The 19,424-nt window shown below is 44.4% G+C and overlaps 1 protein-coding gene across 5 annotated transcripts in view; it reads right to left on the bottom strand.

The window, feature by feature from the left end:
• The window catches only part of GRIN2B (glutamate ionotropic receptor NMDA type subunit 2B), a 216,325-nt gene that overhangs the window by 57,223 nt on the left and 139,678 nt on the right, over positions 1-19,424 (bottom strand). For all 5 annotated transcript variants that reach the window (XM_040555144.1, XM_040555172.1, XM_040555133.1 and 2 more), the window contains one exon: positions 17,124-17,238. In XM_040555144.1, the coding sequence (XP_040411078.1) occupies positions 17,124-17,238 (115 nt within the window). The remainder of the gene's footprint in view (positions 1-17,123; positions 17,239-19,424) is intronic.

Below are 19,424 nucleotides of genomic sequence, written 5' to 3'. Positions count from 1 at the left end.
CTGCTCCTCACTTACCAGTCAAGTCCCATTCCCTGGGACTTTTGATGTAAGCTGTCCGCAGTCCATCAGTCATTTTCCTAGGAAAATCAGAGGCATTGACCTAACCCAGAAGAAGGCCACTTTGTCTGATTGCCTCCTCCCCTCCATTCCCCTCACCTCTCTAGCTTTTGTCTTCTTAATTAACAAAGAAGTCAACAAATCCCTCAACTTTGTTCTGTCACTTCATATTGCACATTTCCATTTCCATTTCCATTTCCTACCTCCTACATCCCCCCAAGTCAAAGTATGCCTCCCCTGTTCATTGCCTGGCCTCTCAGTCCTTAGCAGCATTTCTGGTGTTCAGTGTGTGTAAGAGAGAGATCCTGTGAGAACCCTTTCTCCAGAAGAGAAGCCAGAGAAAGAAGGACAAATAGTTTATTAACCAACAAGGAGGCTCCAGGCACCACAGACGTAAGGTTTGCCAAACCTCATAAGATCATTGGCTTTATTTATTTCCCATTCAGTACTATGTATTATTTCAATCTCTCCAAGTGCAATAGCAATAAAATTGAAAAACACCCATGAAAACACTTCCAATTAACACAAGGTCAGAAAATGACATTAGAGACCTCCACAGCCCATAAAGAAGAAATATACCCAACACCTCCCTGTACTACTATTCTCCTCAGGAACAGCCTGAGCAAACAGGCAGTGCTACTTGTCTTAAAGGTCAACAACCTTCATCTGCATTTTACCAAGGGCATGGAAGAATATATCAGTATCTAGCACCATGTGCCAAGATCACACCACTGGTAAGATACATGCACAAATACACAGATTTTTAGCTCAACTAATCGTGCTAATTTCAATGCAGGCTGTAATATAAAGCTAACAAATACTCAGGTTATAAAGCCAGAGAGGGATTTGGAGAGCAAATTCAGCACCTTCAGCTGCACCCAGAAACACAAAAGAGAGTAGGCCCACCACTGAAAAAGGGATGTGCTGTAGGATCAGTGCATGAGCATCATTCATTGAAATGGATTAACCTTACTATGACTTCGACACAGGTTCTTGTACAGTGCTCTGTGGCACACAGTAGCAAGAGAGACAATCACCTCAGCATGAAGGGCACAAAACACAAATCAAAACAGAGATGTCTTTTAATAGCTATGGTGCTATTGTTTGTCTGCCCAACATCAAAAAGATGAGAGGCCCCTGTACCTGGAGGTGAGCCATACAGGCTACACAGGCAAAGTGGAACATTGTCCAGTGCTTCTGAGACTCTGTGCCCTCTTCCAGCCAAACCTCATCCTCCTAAACTACCAAAAAGGTGCCCCTAGCACTCATATGGAAGTCTTATTCCCCAGACCAAATGCCCTTGCATAGATAAGCAATTACCTCAAACTGCCCTGCAGCTAATGCAGGGAGCAGAAAATAGGTGTTTATAGAAGGTGTGTGTGCGATCCAGCAACTGAATGCTGGTTATTACAACCTTTACAGCCTTGCCATTCCCAAACTTGGCCTGATAGAGGTGAAGAAAATCAGAGTTCTTCAGATCTGCTTCCACACAGATGTTTCAGCAAGCACCTTCTCCTGCAAGGAAGCCCTCTGGCAGGCAAGCAGGCAGAGAGAGAGCTCATCTACTTTAAAAAATAGCTCTGCAATATCTCCTAGAGTTGCTCCTGTGAGGCTGGTAACCTGCCTCCTCCTCTTTCTACAGAGGTCAGGGTGATGTTAGAAAATCCTTGAAGCCAGTTACATTTTCTAGCACTGTTTGTAATGCTGCAGGTAGATAGTTGACTGGCCACATGACAAGCATACATACGGTTCACTGCTCTGCAAACTGCTTCAGAAAGAAATGACCAGCAACAGCAAAATTCTAAGCAAAAATAACCTTTTTTTAGTCTCTTCTCCAAACCATGGGTTTGCAAACAATGATGTAATTGATCTGCTTTCAACACAGATCTCATGAGAGTTGTTTATTTTAACCCTTACACTTCTAGTTCCTTCTCCCTTTCCTTGTCTGCCTTCATGTTCTGGAGCTGCTGAGCTTTGCACCACTGTCCAGCCCAGCACTATTTGGAGGTGTAATTTGGAAACAATCCTCATAAGGCATCCCAGGCCTGCACACTTCACATGAAAGAGCAAGGCAAGTGGCGCTAACCCACCATTAGACAAAGGTGCTGCTTGGCCCCACAAAGAGGGGTTGGGTGGGGAACTGCAGTACCAGTTTTACAGCATCATTACAACACAGAATAGTCCAATTTGCAGCAGCATAGAAACTTCTGGAGTAAGGAAAGGGGAGAGAGAGAGGGTGCAAGGCAGCAAAGAAAAGATAAAGGCTTTGCATGACACTCTCTAGAGGTTCACATTTAGGTGGCCCATGAGAGAGGCCTTTCAAACACAGAGCACCATGTTTTTTTCTTTAATTTTTATAAACCATCTTGTAAAGTTGTGAGGCTGCATAAATATTTAGCATTAATTCTTATACCCCATTCCAACCATTTCTACGTTTTTCTGCCACTCAGTTGTGCCCATGCTCACCATACCCTTCATCAGCCCTCAATAGGAAAGAGATTGCAGCTTCAGGACCTTGACCTTGCACTGGTATCTATCCTTAGCTGTTTCTTCAGAAAGCAAGGTTCAGTTATTCCTGTCAGTGTCTGCATGGTTTTGCATTTATCATTGCATAACTTTCTGGAGCAGAGATGGTAATTTCCTCCGAAGGAGGTACACTGGCAAAGAGTATGTTCTTTCTTTTAATACCAGAATCATCTGGTTCTTGGCTTCCTGAAACATACAGAAATATTCATTTGAATATAAATGAGAGGAGGTCCCTGACATCATTTCTTTTGCTGAAAATTTTAAAATTGTATACAAAAATTTGAGAACAAAAAAAAAATAATAATCAATTTGTACTGGTTGTAGCAACAAAAGACTCTAGAGTAGTTCTTTCAAACTCCTCAGCTTTCCCACAAAAAGTTGGAATGTCTCAAGAAAAACAAGCACCTCATATGAAAAAGGTATTTTTTTTTCACAAAAAAGTAATCTCAGTTACTTTTGGACAGAGTCACTCAAAAATGCATGTCCCCTCCCTCCAGAGGACTACATATAAGCGTTGTTGCACACCAGCATCAGCAGTTCATAGGATTACATCACTGAGACAAGCCCCAGTGAGCATGATAGACAAATGAGTCTTAACCAGTGCTTCTTCCAGGATAACGGTTACACTTTCATAATATTAATATCTTCATTATATTCCATTTGGTGCATTTCTCTAAATTAAATGATACTAGGAGCTTGCCCACAGGGGACGATTTACCAGTAGAAGCTGTATCAGTTGACAAGTCCTCAGCCTGAAGTCTCTTGCGGACCTTCCATCATTGCTTTAGGAAACCTCTACTGCCTTTCAATTCCCCTCTGCACAGTTGTAATTTTCTTAGAGCCAGCAACTGAAGTGGGATGCAGCATCCAGCATCCAGCACAGGGGCAGATAGACAGCATGCAATGTCCCAGGAGCTCAAGACATGGGCTTTTTCACTCTGCTTCTCCATCCATCCACTGCAACCCTGGCTGCGTTCCTGGCCAACTCAAACAGCAGTCCTGCAGCATTCTGCTGCCGATGGACTCTGCAGAAACATTCAATGGTCCCCAGTGCTGTTCATGCTGTAGCACCCCCAGGGACTGTGCTCACTTTTGGGGGAGAACCTATCACTGCAGCTGGCTTTGCAATACCAGCAGGAGCCTTGGCTGTGGACACACACAGCCTACACAGGATCTGTGGTGCCAACTGTAACAGCACTTTGGAGGCAGAGAGGAGACCTTGCTGGGATCCAGGCTTGTCCCGACTTGAGCCTGCTGGGGCTGGTCTCTGCAGGCTCCCTCTGTATCAGAGGAAGCAAAGGGTTTTTTGAGCAGGGGTCTGAGTTAGCCACTCTGAATTGCCTCCTGGAGCAATCAGTCCCACCACTGCCCATAGGTCTGACCTTACGAGTATCTCCTCCCTTTCCCCTCTGGTCCCAAGCTCTGATCCTGCCCAGCAGAATTGGGACCAAACAGTGCCCCAGCTGCCAGTGAGGCTTTCTGCTAAGCTCCCCTGTCCAGTGAGTTTGTGCTTGGAGGTCCTGTCTTTCTCAGCTTCTCTCATCATCTTCCTCATCCTCCTCCTCTACCCACAGCAAGGCAAAGGCAATAAAGGCAATAAAGGCAAAGGTCCACCACACAGTAAGACTTGCTTTCTGAAGCAGGACTGCAAAGCATTTATTCCTCCACGCAAGTTTGCTTTCATTTCAGATCCTAACTGAAACTGTGGGGGGCTTTTTCTCTCCCTTACCTACCCCTCTCACTGCCCTCTATCTGAATTTTTTAGCACTTTGAAGCATTACCACATCCATTATATATGAAAGATACGGCAGAAGAAATTAAATTGTATTGTTAGGTGTCTATAATTACCCCAAACCATTTTTTTTTCCACAGTGCAGCAATTTCAAATCTCTCACAGCACTCTCTTTGTAAACCAGATGTTGACCATGTCAGCTGTGTGCTAAGAATGCATTTTCATGAGTTGCGTTTCTGGAAGTTTGCAGAGGAGTGGTGGCAGCGGAGGGGGACGCTCCTGGAAAATTCCACCCGCGCAAGTACAGGATGGGTGGTGCAGAGCTCTGCCATGCTTGTCAGGGCACTGGAGGGCTTCTCAGCCCTCTCCTTGCGTCACAGCACAACCTGGACTCCTTACCTTCATGCAGAGGGTAAAGGAAATGTCCTCCATGCTTCCACTCGCAGGAGGGCAGAGGGGGTGACTGGGGGAAGAGCGTGTCTGGGAGAGGGAGGATTTCCCTGGGGGTGCTGTGCTGCTGGGCCTCCAGAGTCGCACACAGAGCGGCCTGGCACAGCAAAAATAAAAAATGCAGTGGATGCCTCTCCAGTCAGTACCACTATGCCTCCCTCCCATTTGGTCTGTCTCGTCCCATATTTGATAGCCACAGCAACCAGGCTCCCACCGTGCTCCCCAGACAACTGGTTTGCATCTCCTAAAAGAACCCACCCATACCTGATATTCTGCCTGAATGCACTTTTGCTTTACCTCATGCCTCCCCATTACTCTTTAATTGCACTCACTTGAATTGTCCTAAAGAAGTCCATCCTTTTCTTATTGATTACACCCTTCAAACACTTGCAGAAAATTATCATACTCCCTGTCTGGCAAAAATATAGCCTCAGGAAAATCTGTCCTCAGCAACCAGCTGAGGGTCCAGTAAGACACAGGCTACCAAGAGAAAGCAGGTTTTAACTAAAGTTCAAGTAACATTACACAGTAAACCCTGGGAATACTTCAGAGTGTTTATCTGAGACAGGGGACTTCTTAATGGAGAGAGTCCTCGGTGTGGATTTCACCAGACTGTACTCTTTTAATCTTTATTTGTAAGACAGTGTCTCCATTAGTCCCAGGTTGGAGCAAGGTGTCTGGGCAATGAGCAGGAAAATATATACACACGCAGGATTTATTCTGGGACCAAACACAGGAGACAGAGGACGAACGAGAGCAACCGTTCAAATACAGACACGGCCTGGTATGGGTTTGTTCCTCAGTCATCCCGAAAGCCAGGACCTTAAATACCAACCAGCTGTAGGAAAAGATATAAGGTATGGAGCTGGAGAAACCTGCAGATGCAGGCTGATCTATGCACAGGACAAGCTCATGGGAAACAGCTGTCCACAGGTAGCCTCTCAGAGGCAGAAAAACTGCAGAAATGTGATGCTGCTATAATACCAATAGTCTTTAGAAAGCAAACACAATTAAATGCAGTGATACAACGAACTCCAGCCTTAGTGAAAAGAAAGATAACTGCAGAAGAAAGGACTCTTTCTATTGAAATTCCTGAGTGTCCCAGCTTGGACAGTGAAACTCTCGTATGATGCTGCTCAGACTGGTAAACTTCAATCACACCTCTGTTGCCCACTGCTGCACCCAATATAAGTTGATTTGCCAGCAAAAGCTATTTCTTTTGAAAATACATAGGATTAAGTAATACTAAGGTGGACTTACCAGGAGACTGAAAGGATCTGGAGCACCTATTAGTGCTGCCTGCTGCAGCATGTGTCCTGTTACACAGTGGGTAGCAAGTTTCCCCACCCTTGCAAGTGCTGGCCCTGCATGCTCCAATACTGACCACGACAGCACTCTGATTAGGCAATTAGTTATGCAAAAACATATTTTTTAAAGTAAGGTTTGAACAACACAGGAAAAAAATAAAAATAAGGTATTGTTTCAGCATAAAGCCAAGTTTGTTTGCTTTTTTTAATTTTCCACTAATCAAACTCTTCCATTCAGCACACACACACAAAAAAGTATTGTAATCAGACATTATTAATAAAAGTGGCGTAAATTTGGATGAAAAAAAAATCTGAAAAGGCTTCCACCACTCACTAGGAAGAGAATAGCATTTTTCAAAAAAAAAAAAAAAAATCCCAGTCCCAAGGGTTAGACCTCTGTCCTGAGAGGTGGTAGAGACCTCAGTTTCAACCTTGGTTTTGAATCAGGCAGAATGGATCTGAACACCATTTTCCCACTGCCTAGGAGCCTGTCCTCACCGTCTGGCTAACTGGGATCTGAGGGAGATGCTGCCATCTCCTCCTCCACGTCGCCTCTCTGAACAGCATCTAAAGACTTCTGTGAGCCTACACGAAAACACTGAAATGTCAGTTTTCATTTACAGCAGTAAAACTTCCAAAACAAATCCTTCAGATCTGACCAAAATTAATGAATATTTTCATTGATCCCAAACTATGTTTTTTTCACAAAATCATTTGTTCCTCCCATCATATTTCTGAGGTTTAGGCAGTATCATCTGGAAAGAGAAGGACAAAGGCTTTATCTTTCCTGGTCTCGATCCACGTCACTTTTTCCCAAAACAGACTTTGGGGATAAAATTGGCCAGAGTCCATTTAAAAACTCCACACCTCCTTCTGTTTGAGACTCCTCTTTCTTATCCTAGACTGCTTCACGGTGCTGCTTTGCATCATTAAACAGCCTAACCCCATTCCACCACATGAGTGCCTGAACATTACTCAGAGTGAAATGTTGCTTGTATGTTGATTTTGTAAAGTGCTTAGGATCCTTCTCGAAGGAAGGAACAATAGAAATGTAAGTCATTATTGGTACAGGAACTGAGGAAATAAACCTAAGGAAAACAAGCACTAGAAACTGTCACACACAATGCAGACCAAGTCGAAAGCTTAAACGGGAGCAAGAAAGGCTGTCAAATAATCTTCCAGGCTTGGCATGGTAGGAGACGTTGCAGAATGCAGCTAGCCCAGCAGAAGAAAATTAAATAAACCTGGCAAACTCCTGACGCAGCAGAAGGCAGCACAACCCCCAGCACACCTTAGAAATAAACCCAGGTCTGTAAACGCCAGACCCTTTCCCAAGGAAGAAAGGCCAAGGGACAGTGACAAAAACTCAGACACCACGGCACAGCAAGGAACGAGTGAGCACTGGCATCTAACATAACTGAAGGCAGTCTGAAAAAATTACAGACTCAGGGAAAACACAGTTGAGGCAGAGGGAAAACAAGCGACGCTGAACATATTGTATGCTCAAATCGATGGCACCAAGCGCATGCCAGAGTTCATGAGCAGTGAGAGCAACTCAAGCACGCAGTAGCTGCAGTGATAACCACCGTTTTAACACCGAGATACCTTTGCAGAGCAGCGGAGAAGCTAATACATAACAGTGCAGAGAAAACCACGAGGGAAAAGACTGTCCTGGTCTTCTAAAAAATACTGCCAAGATGCAGGTCAGCTTTAAGCCAAGCCAAGCCAGTAAGCACAAAGAGGATTCAAACACAAGCGAGAAGCATGTGAGAACCGAGCACAGGAACACTGGCCAGAACCAACACCAGAGGACTGAAACCAAGCCAAAGACACCACAAACAAGCTACTCCTTACTGAATAAAAAGTCTGAGCGGTTTCATATTAAGAAAAAATTGTTTCAAATGCTCTCAGAAGCAAATGTGGTCTGGCTTCTACTCCAGGAAAAGCAAACTGCCAAAGCCCTTGGAAAAAAAAAGGGGAGAGAGGAGGAGGAAGAAAAAGAAAGAGAAAAACAAAAAGAAAAGAAAAAGAAAGAAAAATGTAGGGCCGTATGAATATGCAAATGAGGGCATAGCATCACCTCCTTTCTCTCAAGCCCAATGGAAAGAAAATGGAGCCTCCAAATCATAATATTCAGGAAATATAAAAATAGAAAAAGCAAAGGAATCGCAGGCCAAGCAGAGACATCAACATGAGACAGAGCTTCAAGCAAATGCAACCTAACAGATGAATACACTCCCTCAGGCAGTGGGGGCACTTCCACCCCCTGCGAGGCTCCTTCAGCAGAAGCTATGTTAGTGCTTTCTCCCAGCTCAGTTTGGTTGGTTGCTTCCTCTCTACCCTGATGTCTTCATGAATTTCAAACCTTAAAACCACCAAAATTCTTGTGTTTTTCTCAACTGTCTTTCTTTTGCATATTTGGGAAGAGTTTTGGCCTAAAGAGAGTGGAAGGGAGAAGAGTCTTAAAATGTCAGTATATATCACTTAGATATATCACAATGAAATACTTTGCTAAAAAATGGCCGTGCACAAAATGAAAGCTTTAGAAATTTTCATTTTTATGTGACATTTTTCTGTCAAAAACTGTCTATGCTACAAAATGGTTTTGATACATTTAGATGACCTGAGAAAAAATATTTTTCAGGTCCAAAAATATTTTGTGTTGACTCAAAAAGAAATTTGAATCTTTTTCATCCACCAGAAAATACAAAACAGCTATGTTTCTTTCTTTCATTTCTAACCCAGTCACACCTCCCTTTCCATTTTTTTTGAGGATGTCATTGATTGATCAGGAATGATGGACTGGATTCTTGATAAGGCCTTGTGATAGAAGTATTTAATTACTACACTCATTCTTTAAAGCTCATCTTCCCACAGGAGCTCAGCTACCACCTGAATTAAGATATGGGTATTTACTGTCAGCAACCTGGGGTAACACATCCCCACAATCAATGAAACGCTCACAATGAAGTGGACACAGGTACAGACCAGCAGGGGACATGCCCCAGAAATCTCTAAGCCAGTGGCAAGCAAGAGTGGTTCTGACCACAAGCAATGCGGTTCTGGCACCAGCTCTGCAAAGACAGGAGATACTGAATCAGAAGGTGTAGCCCTACCCTAGGTGGTTTTGGTTCTCTGTAAAGTTGGATTATAACTGCATGTTAAGAAGATTAAAAACTTTCCAGCAACACTGAGTATTTTTGAGTTGTTGCACCCTCTCAGCATCATTGTGTTTAAAGCACGCAAAAGCACCTTTACTGCTTTTTCCCATCTGCCCTTCACACTCTCGACGGGGCCCAATAAGCCTGCACGAAGCCCGTTATAATTCTCCTCTGCCTATCAAACCCTTCAGAAGAGTTAGGCAGTTGGTGTGTAAAGCCTGCTGCCTACCATGCTGACTAATGTTGTCTGATTGTTCCCTTGTACTCCCCCGTTGGTCCATCTGTACCCATCTGCTGCCTTTTGTCTTCTAATTAAAGTGTAACCGCTTTGGGGTAGGAGCCCCTTTCTGGTTAGCTCTCATGCAGCTCCCTGAACAGCAGAGTACCAGGTCCGTAACTGGGTGCTGGGGACAGTGATGACAACACACAAGAGGTAACTGCATGTAGAAGCATGAACAGTGAGCACCTCGCTGTGTGGCACGGGCAAGTCAGCTGGAAGAAAGCCCCAGACTAGAGCTGTCCTCCCAAATAACAAAGGCAAGATCATCCTTCCTTCTCCTCCGGCTGGACAGTGTTACAGCACCAGTACACCAGCCATGGTCCTTAGGGTTGCCCTGTCCAAGGAGTCAGGCTGGCAACCCCAGTAAAGGTCAGACGGCTGCAAGCACTCAGATCAGCTCTACCAGCATGGAAATGATAGGCAGCATCCCAATACTGGCTGTGCTTAATAAAGATCTCCATATTTTCCAATATCTGATTTGCACTAAAGGACGAGGTCTCTCCAAGAAGCTGTCATTGTTTCAATGTAAGAATTCCCTCTGGTAGCCAAAGAGTAGGGCCTGGTGGAAAAGAGCCAGAATATTTTTCTGCAGGCTCATGAATCATAAAAATATACTCCAAAATTCAAGCAAAGTCAAGAACTGCTTCAGCAAGAGGCAAAGAGAACAAATAGCTTACACTGTTGTACGGTTAGGAGGGGGCATCCAGCGAGTGTCCTCTTTGGTCAAAGAGATAGACTAGCTCATTACTGCAGGACGCAGTAATCTAATCTAACACTCTGATACAATCAGTCAGCAAAGATACCATTTGATAAGAATGTCCACAAGATTTAAGTTGGAAGCTTTTTCAGAAAGATCGTTGCATTTATCACCTGATAAGGAAAGCTTTGTGTCGCACTTGCAGCTGCCCTTTTCCTTAAGAGTCAGTGTAAGATTAACATGGCCATAATTAGCCATAAATCCATACTGTTGCATCCTGGGCAACTGTGAGAAGCCAGGCCAAATCCTGGCAGTGGGTGCAGCATAGGTGCACAAGTAAAGCCATCTGGTTGTCTGATTGAATCATGGTCATCAACAAAGCCATCAGATGTGACCTAGATCAGGTATCTAAGGGACACTCACTTGGGAGTGGGGCATCCATAAAATATGTATTCTTTGATGCAAGCCTGCTGTCTAATGAGAAGCAGGGGATTCAGCAAATTATGATCTCTTAGAGAAATGTCCAGAAAGAACACTCCACAAATAAGGGGGAAAATGCATGTACAGAGTCCCATTCTAATTTCAGCTATGTGTGCTTAAATCCAAAGTGGTCCATCTGCCCTAAATGAAGCTATATCCTTCTAAAAACTGGTTCTATGGGAACAGAATCAGTCACTAAATCTGAGTAGGTTTAAGCAAACTCCTATGCCATTTCTCTTCAGGGACAATGAGTCATAAATCCCCATGTACACAGGGAAATTAGCAAAACAAGACTGATTGGCAAAAACAATCCAATCTTGTCTCACCATAAAAGGAGCTGGTGGGATAAAAAACATTTCCTCTCTGAAGTCCATGGACATCAAGATGCCAGAACTCCGCACACAGAGCAGAACCTGGCCCAAAGAAAAACTTCCACCCCACAGAAACAAGCATACCTGTGCATGCATGTATAAATGATCAGAAAGGCTTGATCAGGTGGACACCAGACAACACAAAGAGGAAACTGTCTCAAACGATCTTGTCATCTTTCCAAAGGCAGAGGAGGGCCTTCAGAGAAGATGCTTACATTTGTACAGCTGCAGATTTCACCTCATAGCCCTACATGCTTGTTCCTCTCTTATTTTTAAAGAGCCTTCTTCAGCACATGAAATAATTAAATAAATCTAAATCCTTCCTTCTGTTGGGCAACTTGACATATACACGATTCATGTTGGTTCTTCATGAAGTGGCCAGTACCACACAGATCCTTACTAAAAGCCAAGAATACCAATCAGATTTTCAGTCCTCTTCTCTCCTTCTCTGTTATTTCTGCCACTGGAACACTGAAGGAAATGACTGTGAATACTTCTTTTAATGTGCAGGAAGACTTGAGACTAGGCCTATACATCTTTTTCCTTAACAGAGAGAATAATTCTCTTTTTGAGCTTGTGATTCACAGAGAGATGCTCCCAAACAACATTAGTCACGGTCACTACTGTCTCCTGGTCCCATAGAAGCAGGTGGTGTCTAGTTTCTTACCGCTCTGAAGGCTGCAAAGCTATCAAAAGCTACAGCCTTTTTAGCATCTCTGTGGTGTCCATCGGACCTCCAAAGCTGCAAACTCCTGGAGGTGACATGTGCCTTCATAAGGGCTTTTGTTTGTGGCCATCAAACAGCTGCCTGCTCATATAAAAGGTACATGATAAAGGGTGCAGAAACGACTTCCTCACCAGGTCAGGATTGAAGTTTTTGCTGATCAGTCTATCCACGACCTAGATTTTCCATTCTATCAAACAAGAGGTCTCTTGCGAGACACTCTTCAGGTTCATCTTGCTCACCTAATCACAGAAATGTAGGCTGCCAGAGAACCACATGAGATCATTTACTGCATTCTTCTGCTCTGAGGCAGGACAAGATAGAGACAGAAAAATACCCAACAGTGCAGGGTCTGTGTGTCCTCCAGCAAATGAGCCTCACCATCAAATGAGCCTTGCCATGTCTCACCATGCTAATGATTAGACAGCTCCCTACATCTATAACTGAACTATTTCTGCTTGAAAATTTAGCAAGATTTCTTCTTCATCCTACTCACTGTGGACATGAAAGGCAACTGGCCATGAAGTCCTTTGTCAACAACGTTTTAGATGTCCAAAGATGTACCTTCTTCCCCTCTCTTTTTTTTTTTAGATAAAACAAATCTTATTTTTCCATTTTACTTTCCTCAATCCTTCTTCCTTTTTGTAGCTCCCTCCTACATCCTGAGGGAACCTTTCCTGAGCACAGATGTGCATAACACATCTCTGTGGTAAGCAGGGAACAGGGTCACACAAGTTCACTGATTTAGAAACTCATCTTATGTGGACTATGACCCAGGCTGAACACAGCTCTGGAATGCCCATGCGGCAGCAAGCAGTGGGACCACTTTTCACCCTGTTGCAATGTTGCGGTCACTGAGACTGCCGACAGAATGTCACAGCAAATGGCCCCATTCCCAGGGAGCACTAACATGTGCAGTGGTGTAGGGGAACAGGCTAAGAGCAGCCAGTCTGTGAACTTCTAATCATGGTTGCACCGATGGCTACAAGAAGTGGAACAGATGCTACTAATTGATTTTCAGGAGTTCAAAAGTCAGACAATGATAATTACAGGAGCAGCAGGCAAACATTTTATCTGCAGAAGGGGTGAGGGTTGGTATGGGCAAAGGATTAGTACATGCATCAGGGAGAATGAAGCTTTCGGCATAAGCTTCCCATCTGTCCCCTCTAAGATGTTTTGTAGTGGTACCCTGGACAAACCCATCACCTGGGGCTTTGCATACCCAGCAAGGAGCAGGAGCTACTGGGTTATTCATGGGAAGAGATGCCCTGGGAAACTTCCAAATCAAAGGGATCTTTTGGGCAGCACAAGAGGTTGCTGTCATTAGCATGTGGAGAGGTGCTCCAAATCCCCAGTGACACACCAGAGAGAAGAGGCAGAAAAGCCTCAGCAAAATGGAGAGGCTGAGAACAACCGAGCGACAGAAGTGATGCAAAACTCACAATTCTCCCATGTTAATGACTATGCTTCAGAAGGGAAAAAGAAACAAAAAAATGTTTGATGGGTAGAAATTAAAGCAGAGAAAGAATCTCAAAGAGAGCCTCAGAGAAAGTGAGGTCTGTGTCATCCCCAAGGTCACTGGAGGAAAGGGAGGCAGCAGACAGGAGGAGCTGGGAGCTAATGGGACATGACTGCTGTGCGTTGCCTCAGCAGAGAGGGTGGATGTGAGCAAGAGCTGGAGAGAAGCACCTGCCAGCTCTCACAAAGGGATCACAGACCCCGAAATAAGTCCTCATCATATGTGGGATTATAGGAGAGTAGAGGAAAAAGGCAATCAGTAAAGAGAAAGCCTGGGTGAAAATTATTCCTACACAAAACACCACAGACACAAAAGTTAGTACAGTGTCTGGCCTTTGGCTTACCTTACAAGACCTCTGGCCTCAGCTCATTCCTGTATTGAGGCAGGGCCATGGGGCAGATCTCCTTCACCAGTACTCGCATGCCTGTCCCTCTATAGTCAATACAACAGAGGCATCCAAGCACCCAAAAACACACCTAGACTACATCTGGCCCATGAAACGAGCTCTACTAATCAGCTAATTAAAAGCTAGTGAGAGAAGGCATGTAGCCTTCTGCCTCTAAGGAACAGTCATGCTAAGAAGTGAATGAAGCACAAAACATTTGTTATCATGAGATGAATTGTTATTCATAGCTGAAATAGCAGAAGACCTCGGGATACTGCCCCTTTCCAGAAAATGGTTCTTTTGTGATCGTCAGCTCTACAAGGCTTCAGTCTGTCTGAAGGGCACAGGAGATTTGTCTGCATCAGGGTCTGGGGACAGCCGTAGCTCTTCTGGAAAATGAAATCCTGTTCTGAAATAACTGGTGCATTTTTCAAGATTTTTCCTTCCATATTGGGATGAAAAATCAAAATCTCGGCAAATTTCACAGATCTGAAATATGGAAATAGATTCATTCACTGTCTGCATCTTTGCTGCTCAGAAAATGGAAGGCTTCACACCTGTTTTAAAGCTTTCTTTTCATATATATACACACACCATGAGACATACACCTCCCAATCTATTTGCCATCTTTCAAGAATCATCTGCACCACCCTGTACAGAGCAGCAAATTGTGCCACTAAATCCAGAGGAGACTAATAAAAATGATCAGAAGACTACAAAACATGACCTACCAGGAGACTGAACAAATTCTTGTTTAATCTACAGCAGAGACTGGGAGACAACATGATAGAAGCTTTCAAACATACATACGGAAGATAAAAAGAGAGAGAGAATAAACAATTCTCTGTGTCCACAAGGGAGATGCCAAGTAGTAATAGGCTTGAACCGCATTCAGGGAAATCTGGGGTAGACGTTAGAAATACTTTCCAGAGTAAGGAGAAAGAAGCCATGGAAGAGATTGCCTCAGGATTTCACAAAGCATCGAAGGACTCTCAGAACAGGTGAAGCAAACATCTGTCAGGAATAATTTCAGTCTAGTTGATCCTTCCCTTGGGCAGAGGGAGGAACTAAATGACCTCTTGATGTTCCTTCCAGGCACAGCATCTGATAATGGATAAAAGTGTGCAGCGATGTAATTAAAGACTGAGCTATTGTGAATGCACACAAGTGGACTGAATCAGTGTTTCCCATGCAGCTGCTTTCATCCTTCATCTCCTACTGCCTTAGTGTTTGGGAAACTCTCCTGTTCTTTGTGCAGTTTCTTCTATGTATTACCTAGAAGGTGCTAGGACCAAACACCTTGCTAATTTAGCAAAAAATAGTGAGACTTTGGATGATTTTACGCTGCAAAGCAATGAACTTACAAACTTATTTGGATTGTGGGCCAATAATATATGAATAATTTATGGTTTGTATCGTGGCATTGCCTGGGAGCTGCTGTTAAGGGCCAGCATTCCACTTTGTCTGACTCTGTAAACATGGAACAAAATTATGATCATTGCCACAAAGGGCTGTTTCACCCTTACATCTTAATGCTTGCATTTCAGGTGAATGGAGAAAATTAAGAACAAGTCTATGATGCTCCAGCTATGAAATGTATTTTTCTGTGATCAGAGCATGATGGAGATGACTTCTGTGTTTTCCAGGAAGAAAACATTTGAACACCTCAGAGTTTGATTATAACAATCTGATCTTCCCACTGAGTGGGACCCCACTTCAAGGTAAAAAATTTGTGTTTAGAAAGTGCTAAGGGCTTTTCATACAACTAATACCATAGCTCATTATGGTCTCATTTCAGTCCAGCTTCTACAAAATGAAGAGCTGTTCTGGCTTAATGCACACCAAGTGGTCCCCATAGACAGCAGGGATCAGGCAGGTCCTAGGTCCAATCCCCACCACTCAAGCCCACCAGCATCTCTTCCACTAATGGTCTGGCTCAGCTCAGAGACCCCAGATATTCTCTCACAGACTGAACAGGTTCTCTTACTGCTAATGAAAGACCCTGAGCCCTCATTGAGGGTGCAGCAGGGTAGTACATGTGAGAAGCAGGACGAAAACAAGACTGTGTTTATCTGTGCCTCCGCAGAGGCCTGCAATGCATTCCAGCAACCAGTTGACCACAGCCTGCACTGCTAACAGTCCCTAGCTGGATTCATGCTGCAACTGCCTTGATTTCCTGCTATGATAATGGAGTTTTCCTCTGTGAGAACAAATCTGATGCTAGCTAGAAACAAATCCGCTTTGCCTGGTGGGCTTTAGTGAAGTTATGCAATGGGCAGAGTTTGACATGAGATGCATCCCGGAGCAGTCCGTGCAATATCCAGCCAGCCTGCCTCCAAACATGTCCAAAGGTTGTCTGCACATGCTACTGCCATGCTGTATGTTTCCCCTTGCTCCTGTCCCACTGAGACCTCTGCTGCCAGGTACTAATGTGATGGCTCTTCTGCTTACTTCAAAACTTGCTCCTCCAACCCTCTTCTGAATGCACTTCTCCTGACAGCCCTCTGTTTCTTTCTCATTTCTCCATGAATTCTTCCTGACTTTAGCCATGCAGGTTTCTTGCAAGTCCATAGAGGAGACAAGCAGCCAAGGAGAGAAGGGTTTCTCTGCCTGGTGGGTCAAGGGGACATTTTTCTAAGCCATATACATTATCGGATCCAGGCTGAGCTCTGCTTCATATCTGTTGAGTGCTTTGCTGAATTCTTCTTAATTTTGCTCTGACTTCTCACCTCCATCACTTTTTTATATCTCATAACTACCTCAAGCTACCCCCTCTACTTAGCTGATTCAAACCCTTTGGGAATGCTTGTTCTGAGCCTGGACCACTGACACTTATGTGGGAGGTGAAATGAACCAAAGCTTTGCACTAACACAGAAATCCACACCATTTCTAAAATGGTGGTTTGGGTTACATGTAAATTATTCGGAAATATGCAAATTTAGATCTTTGAGCAACTTGGTATGATCTCATGTACGTATCCTACCCAATGCACCATCCCATTGCAAATGACAGTGACCAGATATATCAAGCACAGTTAACAGCTGCATATTACTAAGTGTGGCTATAGCTCAGTCACAGCCATTTAGCATACATAACTTCACTGCCTTCAAGCCGTGCAGAGAAGTATTTTCTGTCTCTGCCATTGAAACTCATAACTCAAAGGAGGTCTTTTCTCTGAAAGGCAGGGAAACTTATGTTCAGAGGTGACAGAAGGGAAGCTGATTAATTCTTTATGCATGCTAATGGAAGAATGTAATGGCATCCTGCATGGAGATGACAGCATCCTGGGTATTGGAGATACCAGTGGCCCAGGATGCAAGCAGGAGATTGCCAACTCTTCCAGAGTACAGAAGGCAGGAGGATTATTTGCTCAGAGCCCTCCTCCATCCTCCTCCTGTGTGGTACAGTTTGAGAATTATCAAAGATATCCTACCCTCTCCCACTTCCTCTCCTTGGTCAGAAGGATGATCACCAGCTTGGGATGCATCTGGTATCCATCCTCACTGAATGACAGATTCCTGCCTTCAAAGGTGACATTGATCAGGTACCTGTAGGAGAGAGAAAAGAGCAAGAAGAACATTAATGCTTGGGAACTGAACCCAACACAAGAGTCTGCATTCCCGTCTGCAGTTTGTGCCAGGACATTAGAAGCACACTACAAACAGCTGTTGTCCAGCTGGGGACAGCAGAGGAAAATCTAAGAGGAAGTGGGTGGTAGAAACAGGACAAATACTCCAGGAACTGGGACCATCAGTTGAGGCAGGGCCTCAAAGGGCCTAAATTTCCCCCATTTAGGACCAGGATAAAGAAGATGTTGGTGCTCACTGAATTCCTGAAAGCACAAGTCACATGCAAACACATGTGCCCACAGCCCTTGATTTCCCCTTTCCACAAAGCGCAGAGGGATCCATAGCAATTAGCTGTGTCAACATGCTCCACAGCCTACATTTTGCTCACTGTCCAAGGGGGATTTCACATTGCATTTGAGGACAGTGATGGCCCACAGGTAAAGCAGTGGATACAGCCTCCCCTGTTCAAACATGAAGGAAGCTGCAGTGAGCAGAGGAATGAGCACCTGTGAGTGCTCTGTCCCTATTAGAGCCAGCATGCCTTAGGGGGCCCAATGTGATCCTCTCAAGCAGCTTAGGAATAGGGCCAGTGGGTGCTGGGATAGCCCAGTGAACGTCCTTTTCCCTAGGGACAGAGTCATGCCATGTACTCTGCAAGATCAAACTACAGGGTGATCAGCCCTGCAGATCCCTGCAGCCAATATTAACGATTCCCTTTGTCTGGAAAGGCTCCGTCGCTTCTGTGCAAGGCACCCCGCTTTGGGCCATCTCATGTCAGCTGTACAAATGGACTATTAAACAGTCCGGGCTTCAGTCTCATTTATCCTCAGGCCTCTTCACTCAGCTCTGGCAGTGGGGAAGACCTTTAAGTGGACCAAGATTACAGCTACACTCATTTCAAGGCCTTTCTACATTGTGAGAGCATGTTGAAGCGGTGTTGCTGTAAAAGAGAATCAAGCCTATTGTTTTCTTAACTGTCAGACCATCCAGAATGACACTGTGGGGAAGAGGGGGAGGCAAATATACATTTCACAGTTCATTGGCTTATAAGACATCTCCGTGGCACTCTGACCGTTTCCCCTGTTCATATATTTCACTTCAATTCACAATCCTGTTGCATGAAGTAGATTTTGCCTTTGTACACCTGCTCTAGCACCAGTAGCATCACATCACTGCGAGAGGCAGAGGTGAGCGAGCTGCCTGCAGGGCTAGCCCCAGGACATCGCCCGCCCCTGCTTCGCCTAGTTCTCCTAAAATTACACAAGCAACATTTCCATTGCAGACACGAGAAGCTCTTCTGCTCTATTACACCACAACAATAGGAAATATTTCCTGATACCCAGCTTCAGTTTGTCCCTTGTGAACTCAATGTGAACCAATATGGGGGGGTGGGAGGGGGTGGCACTCAAATTTCTGTTCTTTCAAGGGGTTCACACATTCCACCCGTCTGCACACAGAAAAGTCCCTACTAATTTAACAAAAGCACGGGTAACAGGCAAACTTCTTCAAACAAATAGAAAAGCAGGTCATATTTTCAGCTTCTTCCTTTTCCTGAATTCTTCTGTCCTAAGTCCACTACCCGATGAAACTCACCCACTATTTCCCCATACATGCTGTGACCTTCAGGGGATGTGTGCAATGTAGGGAACAGCCATACTGGAGCCTGGGGTGAAACACTGCAATAGGCCTATCTATTTTCAAAGGCAGACTATTTGTCATTTCCCAAAAGCCAGACCCATTCAGCACCCAAACACTGAGCAAACCCCAAATCATCAGCCACCTGGAAAATCTTAGCCATGCAACTGTAATGGTGTAAAACATCGAGTGTTAGGATCACACATGCTCTTCTGGCTCTCCCTTCCCAGCTGTTTGCATTACTCTGGTACAGTGAATGCCAGACACAGACCGCCATGGGTATGTGCAACCTACCAGACCTACAAAAGGCTTTGGCAGTGAGAAACACCTTCCAAGGGACCAAGATTACAGCTACACTCCTTTCATGACTTCTCTGCACTGGCGCTCAGAGTTAACAACAAAGCAAGGCTCTGAGGAGATGAGGATTCCATTAGCATGACGAGAATTGCAGCTTTATGTGTCAGTATTTAGAAAGCAGTGCCAATATCTAATTAAACAAACAGCAATATTAGACAATTCTCGGTCCTCTT

This window comes from Cygnus olor, chromosome 1 (assembly GCF_009769625.2).
Source record: "Cygnus olor isolate bCygOlo1 chromosome 1, bCygOlo1.pri.v2, whole genome shotgun sequence".
Taxonomy (NCBI): Eukaryota; Metazoa; Chordata; class Aves; order Anseriformes; family Anatidae; genus Cygnus; species Cygnus olor.
This window is presented reverse-complemented; position numbering and strand designations above follow the sequence as displayed.